The sequence below is a fragment of the Callorhinus ursinus genome, unplaced genomic scaffold (assembly GCF_003265705.2).
Source record: "Callorhinus ursinus isolate GAN/ISIS: 27379988/994484 unplaced genomic scaffold, GSC_fseal_2.0 scaffold35, whole genome shotgun sequence".
NCBI classification, from domain to species: domain Eukaryota; kingdom Metazoa; phylum Chordata; class Mammalia; order Carnivora; family Otariidae; genus Callorhinus; species Callorhinus ursinus.
In genome coordinates this window covers 2,274,428-2,283,421 of record NW_027397097.1, presented here as the reverse complement: position 1 = coordinate 2,283,421, position 8,994 = coordinate 2,274,428, and the positions used below count along the sequence as shown (strand labels likewise).

General features: G+C 46.0%; 1 protein-coding gene across 4 annotated transcripts in view; it reads left to right on the top strand.

The window, feature by feature from the left end:
• The window catches only part of CLPB (ClpB family mitochondrial disaggregase), a 173,870-nt gene that overhangs the window by 49,986 nt on the left and 114,890 nt on the right, over window positions 1–8,994 (top strand). For all 4 annotated transcript variants that reach the window (XM_073879641.1, XM_025894277.2, XM_025894279.2 and 1 more), the window contains exon 4: window positions 872–975. In XM_073879641.1, the coding sequence (XP_073735742.1) occupies window positions 872–975 (104 nt within the window). The remainder of the gene's footprint in view (window positions 1–871; window positions 976–8,994) is intronic.

Genomic DNA, 8,994 nt, shown 5'->3' with positions numbered 1-8,994 from the left:
TTTATCCATTCATCTGTCGATGGACATCTTGGCTCTTTTCACAGTTTCGCTATTGTGGACATTGCTGCTATAAACATTGGGGTGCACGTACTCTTTCGGATCCCTACATTTGTATCTTTGGGGTAAATACCCAGTAGTGCAATTGCTGGATCATATGGTAGCTCTATTTTCAACTTTTTGAAGAATCTCCATACTGTTTTCCTGGGAGGACTTTCCTGATCCCCTTGGTTTTCCACTGTACATGGTACTACTATTCTTTTTTTTTTTTTAAGATTTATTTACTTACTTGACAGAGCGTGTGCACATAAGCAGGGGGAGCGTCAGGCAGAAGGAAAGGGAGAAGCAGGCTCTCCGCTGAGCAGAGAGCCCGATGCAGGGCTCGCGGGGCTCGATCCCAGGGCCCTGGGATCATGACCTGAGCTGAAGGCAGATGCTTAACCAACTGAGCCACCGAGGCGCCCTGGTACTTCCTCCATCATAGCCTTTACCACACATTGCTATAATTTCATGCTGAATTCTTGATATTCCCAGAAGATCATAAACTCCATGAGGGTACAGACCCTAGCACCTACACCAGTGACTACAACACAGTAAGCATTTGATAAGTGATTGTTGAATAAATACTTTGTATTTTGTAGTTGTGGAAACCTAGCCTTAGATAGAAGGGTATTAAATAACTTGACCAGAGCCACTCGGCTAGTCAGTTTCAGAGCTTTCCTTGTCTTTTATACTGGCGGAGTTTCCGTTCTTTCCCCTGTACCACTCACATGAGCAGAAGCAGCTCCAATCCCCAAGCATGCTTCAGAATCTGAGTCTCTACTTCCTAGGCCTTTCCAGCTTTTGACACTTCTGTCTTTCTGATTTCTTCCAGTGTGGTGCAGATCCTGCTTGCTGCTGGTGCTGACCCAAACCTTGGGGATGATTTCAGCAGTGTTTATAAGACTGCCAAGGAGCAGGGAATCCATTCTTTGGAAGGTAAGCACAGACCACCCTGTTGTTGTGAGCGCTCTCCTACCTTTGGCTTCTAGACAGCCTTGCTCTGTGTCAGCTCTACCAGCAACTCAGAGTGAGAGCCTGCAAGTCCCTCATCCTCTGGGAATGCATGGATAACCCAGAAGGCTTGGAACAGACACCCTTCACAGTCCCTTCTGGCTCTATCATTTATGTCCCTTCAGAAGTCTTTGGGAATAAGATAGAGGCCTGACTTCATGACCAGAGCAGGGAGTGGGGGATACCTTTCACCTGGTGTTCTCCTGACAGCACCTCAGCCCACAGAGCCTCAGGTGAGTGAATAATGGAGCAGGTTTCATAAAATAATTAAGGCAACTGCATGGAATGTGGCTTTGTTCCTCTTCTACTTCCTGCAGACTTAACCTATCCCATCCCTGTCCCAGAACTAGAAAGCAGCCTCACTGGGTTCCTCTGCCTCAGAAGTCCCTCAGTACTACTCTGAATACTGCTTTTTTTCCCCTTCTATATGCAAAATGCAATCCTATCTCTGGGACTGGCCCTCAATTTACCATTATGCCCCAGGACAAATAGTGCCTTGATAAAATGGGGTGGTCATCCGTGCCTCCTGAGGATGTTAATGTGGGTTGTTTGGACTTCAGAAGAAAGAGGTGGTGTGCACCTGTATCCAGGTTCAGTCACATGTCTGTCAGAGGGTACTCAGGCAAGTCAGTCTTTGCTACTTCTAGTGAGTGGTTCTTCAAATTGAGGTATAGAAGAGGATAGGTTGCTTTGGCTACAAGCAGCAATGAATATTTCTTTTACTTTTGAGCTTTTGCTTGTTCATACTGGCCCCCCTGCCTGTCCGTTATCCTGTGTCTCCCAGAGGCTGTGATAACCAGCCCTGTGTCTGGCAATAGGGCAGCTGAGCAGTACTGCTCTTGGGTTGGCAGTGATGCCAGGAGGACGGACAGCCATGCCGACTGCCTGAGGGTCAGAACATTGACTGAAAGGAGGTCCAGTGAGGCGAGCAGTGCACTTGGTCCTCAGAGCTGTCAGGGAGGCTGCCGGACCGACATAGCTGTGGTAGCCCACAGCAGAGGTGTGCTTGCTGCCCCGGCGAGGTTTCTCAGGTCAGCAGCCTAAGAGCAATGTCAAGAGCAGCAGAGCATTGCTGCCCAGGGGAAGTGTGGAGTTGCCTTCCCCCTGCCTGTCTACCTCTCTAAACCTGCTCCTTCTGTCAAACTCCACTTCTGTGGCTGGATCCTCCACGAAGCCTTCCCTGTCCTTGGCAATAATTGCAACCTGCCCCTGCTGCTCTTTTGAATATTCTCTAAATCTTGGCCTTTTATATGGTTATTTGAACTCTCATCTGCCCATATGTCTTTCCTCTCCTGCTCAGCTGACAGTTCTGTGTGCAGGCCATGACCTATGCCTCCTTGGATTCCCCACTGAGTTGGAGGAATTATGTTCACTTTACGTTTCAGAGGAGAATTTCATGAGTACCAAACTTGCCCTATATTTGCAGCCTGTTATGTGGAGACTCATCGTGTGGGTTGTCTTCTCACTCAGACACAGCATTACTGTCCTCAGCTCAGTCTTCTGTCCAGGCCCTCTCACCAAAAAGCAAAGAGGAGCGTTTGCTGAGGGGGCAGAGCCAGGTGGAAGGGAAGGGATTATTTGAGTGCTTTATCGCCTGCCCTCAGGATCCCAGCAGGGCTCAGTCATTATTTTTGATTTCACAGAATCCCAGAGCTGTGAAGCCGTGTAGGCCAACCTTTGCTGTCACACCAGTCCCTTCCCTCTGCATTTAAGTTTTATATCTTTGTTCTCTCCAGACTGATGCTCATATTCAACATTCTAGATCAGTAGTCAGGAAAAGAACAAGAGTGCTAGCCCTTTGCCAAGAGTATGTCTAGGCAAATTCAAAGAAAAGTCACAGGCTTAATTGGACGGTCCTTCACTATTGGAGCAGAGTCCGTGCCAGGTCCATCAAATTTACTGAATTTCTAATAGATATTTCTGTGGGCCTTATACTGTGCTCAGTACTGAAAGGAGGTGGTGAGTTGTCGTTTGTGACCTTGGCAGGACCTCCCTAAACCTCAGTAATATATCCCTTTTCTACCTTATCGGTATTGTGAACATCAAGAGATAAGTATATGATGTGTGAATTGTAAAGTGCTCTACAGTTGTAATTGCTCATTAGTTTTATTTTTTTATAATTCAACATGCATTTACTGAGTGTCAGGCACTCTGCCAGATGCTGGGAATGTAGAAATGAATATACATGGTATAGGCCCTCAACAGTGTTCCCAGTCAAGTGAGAAGATAGACCTACGAACAAGGTACCACAGTACAGAGTGATAATGCAAAGGTATATGTACAAAGAATGGAGATAGCACTGACATAGGCAGTGATAAGCTCTACCTGAGGGCAGGCTGCTGTCTGGGAAGTGTCATAGTGTAAGTGACTTTGAATTGGGTCTTAAGGATGAGTGGGAGATGGCCAGGCAGACTAAGAGGGATGGATCTTCTGGGTAGAAGGAACAACACATGCAGAGACATGGGGTGGGTGGGTGACAGCAAGTGGACTCATCTGCCACAGTGCTGAGGAGAATAACAAGAAGTGAGACTAGAGAGGGAAGCAGGGTTCCGCATGATAAGGACATTGTAGGACAGTTTTGGGTGCTCACACTGTTTTTGAAGGTCATTGAAGGATTTTAAGCAAGGGGTGTCAGTTTACATTTGCATCTTAGATGGAGTGAGGGATAAAATTGAAGGGGAGAGATTAGCAGTGGCTCTTGACCTTTAGGGGATGATGGTCCCCTTTGAGAATTGAATGGGAAGCTATGCTCCTCTCCCCCAAAATGCACTTATAATTTCTGGGGATTCCTAAAAGTGATCTTTGGAAATGGAGAAAGTAGATGTTAAAAATACTAAGAGGTTGAGTTCTTAGCAGAATGTGGGAATTGATGGAAAAGGAGGCATTTCATGGTGACATCCCCGATTTCTGATTTGGTTTAACAGTTGGATGTGTGGGTCTGGAGTTCAAAAGAGAAGTCTGGCAGGAGATAGGGATTTAGGAGTCACCAGCTGGGGCACCTGGGTGGCTCAGTTGGTTAAGCGTCTGCCTTCGGCTCAGGTCATGATCCCAGGGTCCTGGGATGGAGCCCCACATCGGGCTCCCTGCTCAGTGGGAAGCCTGCTTCTCCCTCTCCCACTCGCCCTGCTTGTGTTCTCTCTCTCGCTGTGTCTCTCTCTGTCAAATACATAAATAAAATCTTAAAAAAAAAAAAAAAAGGAGTCACCAGCATTAGCTTGGTAGTGACTACAGTGGATGTGACTAAAATTGTCCAAGGAAAAGAGTGAAGGTAAGAGGTGAGGGGACAAGCTCCTCACTCAGGAGGGTACAGCATCTAAGGTGTGAGGAAGAGAGAGGATCCAGGGGCGCCTGGGTGGCTGAGTCATTAAGCGTCTGCCCTCGGCTCAGGTCATGATCCCAGGGTCCCGGGATCGAGCCCCACATCGGGCTCCCTGCTCAGCGGGAAGCCTGCTTCTCCCTCTCCCACTTCCCCTGCTTGTGTTCCCTCTCTCGCTGTGTCTCTCTCTGTTAAAAAAAGAGGATCCAAACAAAGGTACCAAAGGTATCGGAGAAGTTGCCTTGTTTTCTCTCAAAGAGGCTCTATCTGTTCTGCCTGCTCAGAACAGGCATGGTCTAGAAAGGAAAGAAACTTCTGTGACCTCCTTTCTGATACTTTATCATCGGTTGCCCCATTCCTAGCAAAACCCTTCTGATTTACATATGGCCATTGCTCCTTAGCAAGAAGCCTGCTCAGCTGAGCACATTACAGTATTCCCCACCCTTGTCAGGGTTGGTGTTTCTGGGCAGAGGGCAAGTGACACAGGAATGCCTGGCATAGAAACTATGTTGGCCTGACTGTTCTGTCCATCCTTCTCAGCCCCCAAGAGTGGCATCTTGAGAGGTATAATGGTGTCCTGGAGAAAGGTCAGATGTCAGTGCTAGCAGTTATCTAAGCTCTGTTTGTCTAAGTTTTGTAACTTACTAGCTGTGTGATTTTGAGCAAGTGATTTAAGGTTCTAGAATTTCCGTTTTCTCCTCTGTAACATAGGGATAACAATACCCATCATACAGGGTTGTTAGGATGACTAGAGATAAGTAAAACATCATGTGAAGGATGATATTTGAGGAAGAACATCTCTATTGAGGTGGATTTTGAGTCCGTGTAAAGTTGCCTTGGAGGTACTGAGCAACTCTTCACTCAAGGAGCATTGACAGAGGCTGGATGTCTGCCTGTCAGGGATTCTCTACAGGGGATTCTTGTCCTGGGTCGTTGGATAATATGACTTCCAAGGCCCCTGTCAGCCATGTGATTTCTAAGGTCTAGAAGCCCTAGGCTCACCATCAGAGCAAGTGATGTACTTATAAGTGGGATTTGAGCTGAGTTTTGGAGGGCAGAAAGAAAGTGAGAAAAGAAAAGCTATTCTAAGCAGGGGCAAAGCTTGAGCAAAGGCACATAGAAGGGACACATGTGGAGAGGGGAACGTGGAGATCACTGCTGCTTCTCTACCAAGTCACTCCCTGATCTTGATCACATTCCATTCAGTGACTGGATCCCCATCCATGCCCACCCCAGGAGAGTTCCACTTGTGGCTGGCGGATGGGTGGTGGGTCCCAGTCCTCAGGTGGAGGAGACAATAAATTAATGGTAACAGTAAACAAGTTGCCCAGCCAGGGATGCTGCAGGCTGCTTGTAAGTAACTGTTATAAACATTGGGTGTCTGGGGCTGTCAGAAACGCAAGCGAGCTCTCTGAGTGCCTCTCATATGTACAATTAAAACAATAAAACACGACAGAAACATGGTGAAAACAGGGTATAAATCAGCTTCTCTTCTCAGCTCCAAGTGGTGGCTGAATAAAGATGAGTCGTGTAGAAGCTGGGTTGGCATAGGACCCTTCTGGGGCTAGAGGGCCTGACTTTCCAGGCTGTACCCCCCAAGGCCAACCCCAACAGTCTGGGCAGTCCCCTTCCCACAGCTCCAGGGGCTGCGGGTCCTGGCCTGCTCCAGCTGACCTCCCCATCTCTGTGTCTTCAGATGGGGGACAGGACGGTACAAGCTGGTGCATCACAAACCAGTGGACAAGTGCCCTGGAGTTCAGGAGATGGCTAGGAGTTCCCACTGGCGGTAATGGAATGGCTCTCAATACTTCTCCCCTTCCCCAGGACATGCCAGGGAGTCATCTCATCCTGGTTCATCTATTCAGTATAAGTTAACTGCTCAGCACCCACCGTATGTCCAGCCCTACCTAGGGACAGCAGAGAGAATGTATGCCCTTGGAGAGCATAAATTTAGATGGAAATAATTATGCTCCCAAGGACATAGGAATCACCTAAAGAGCTTATTGAAACACGGATTCCTGGGCCCCACCCCCAGAGATTCTGATTCAGTGGCTCTGGAGTGGGAACTAAGATTTTGCATTTCTCACAGCTCTCCAGTCTTTGAGTAGCATGATCTAGACTACAGATGTTAGTTCTGGCCATGGGCTTGAACTGCTTTTAAAAACTCATCTGGGCCTTCTCCCTGGAAGAGACCTTATTTTGCCACTTTAAGCTTCACTCCTAGCGAGGTCATGTGCTTAGGCCACGGTATTAGAGGTGGTACAGAACACATAATAGCTATGTACCTGCAGCAATTCTCTGCACCTCTCAGAGGCTCTGTCTCCATACTTATAAAGGTTATCAGTTTGTTTCCCGGAGCTAACCAAACAGAATAATAAAATAAATAAATAAAATAAAGGTTATCAAAAGAGTTAGAGATAGCATATTTGTCCCTAAGCTAAACCTAGAATATAGAAGGAATTCCACTAATGTAAATTTCTGTCTTTCTATCATCATCATTATCCTCAGCAGACTCTTGTGGAACTTTATTCAGACTCTTTGACATGGCCTTCCAAATGCTTTTCAGTGGTAGCAAACTGTTGTCTGTAGACAGCCAAACATTATTTAGAGTCTGAGGAGTGGCTTAGCCATCACCAGACTGTGTGACTTTGGGCATTTCTCTCTCTTTCTCTGAGACTTGATTTTTGCATCTGTAGGGAAGAATATTTCCTACACTATTGGCTTATTATAAAGATCAAATTGAAGTACTTATGAAAGCACTTGAGAAAATACAAGGTGTATTGCAAATGTGTAAGGTACTAGCAAGAAAAGTAATTAATAATAATAAAGATTGAAGACTTGACCAAGACAGTATTTGACAAGTGTTCAGTCAGAGGTACAGATAACAAGGACTACCAGAGCTCAGAGAAGAGAATCTCTAGTTGAAGCAGTCAAGGAAATAAAATGGTATCTGAGCCCCAAAGTATAAGAAAATTTTATGGAGGGCCTGTGGATGGGTGCAGCTGGGTGTGAAGGGGTGTGTTATATCCCAAACACCGGGAAACAGAAAAATGTGTGTCGGGCTGTTAAGTGAACTTGTTTAGGTGAAGCATCTACACAGCAGATTTATCTTGAAGAGTAATGAACAAAAGATTCAGCATTCGTGCACTGGGGCCAGATCAAGATGCTTGGACTTTGTCCTTTAGACAGAGAGGGGCTCTGAAGGTTCTAGAGGAGAGGGCGCCACAGGAACAGATCCCTTCCAGGGTGGAGAAGTAGGGGAGGTGGTAATAGGATGGCGATGCTAAGACCACTGTAGCAGCAGGTAACATGGACTGATATGGTGTGCCACAGGAACCCTGTGATATAGGCACTAAAGGAAACTGAGGCAGGGAGATGCAGCCAAATGCCAGCAGAACTGTCTCCTGCTCAGACACAGAACCCAACAACCATAGCAGCCTGTATGTGCCTCACACTTAGCCCAGAACCTCTGCTTGTCCAGAGTCTTGGAAGGCTTGGGAATCTGCCGGGCCAAAAGCTGTTGGGGCAAGTTATTATTTTTAATAATGTCCCTGCCTCTTTCTCGTCATTGTCACAGCCTTGTCGCACCTCCAGGGCCAGTGGTTCTACATCTCATTTCTCAGCAGTGCCAGCTGCTAGAGTCCCCAGGATGGACAGTGCACTGTCAATCCATCACGCTTGTGTTAGCCAGCTTCAAGGTGAAGTGTATCAGCCAGTTAGGCTAATTGTTTCCCTCCTTTTAGCCCTCTAAAACGTATATATATATATTTATACACACACACACATATATATGTATATATATATATGTTTGGCTAGGAGAGGGAGATAGACTAGTTGACATGTTTTATTAAAAAGAATAAATTTGATACATTTATAAAAATAAGGAAAAGTGGGATGGGGTGGCAAAGAACTAGTCCTGTGATTTTTAACTGATTTACATATTTTGTGTATAAATATTTTTTCATCAAAAGTTCCAAATCAGGGATGGGTCCCACACACCACACAAAATATATTAGAGACATTTATATGGATAGCAGGAAGGGAGACAGAGGGCTGAAATTTTCCAGGCACCCAGTGATTGATGGGGGCTGAGGCTCCCCCTGACGCTTTATTGAGTTTCCGATGATTATCTCTCGCTGAGACATTTTTTACAGATGACGGTCGAGCTGTCACAATGGACCATGGGGGAAAAAAAAACAACAATAATAACACTTTAATCTTTTTACTGCACTGCTCCCTAGTATCTCAGATTCATCTTCCCTGACGCACGCAGTTCATTATTCTGCCCCTCCCTGGATGGGAAATAAAGGAAAATAAATATATATGTAGACACACTTACCCACATACATACACACACGGACTGGATATAAAAGAGACCACCTCAAAACCAGAGAGAGGCAGAATTTATTGTTCTTTTTGCAAGTGTTGAGGTTTATTAGTAGAGATGCTGGGTTGGCTTGGAATTGGCTATTAATTACAGCATTTTGTATTTGTTTTTTATTGTGAGTTTTTAACATTTTGAAGAAAAGGCAGAGGAGAGGCAAGCAGGTATAAAGATGGGGAGCACAGAGGGACTGAGTTTGGCCAACCAAGTAGCATAACTGACTGAAAGGCAGAGAGGGCAGGCT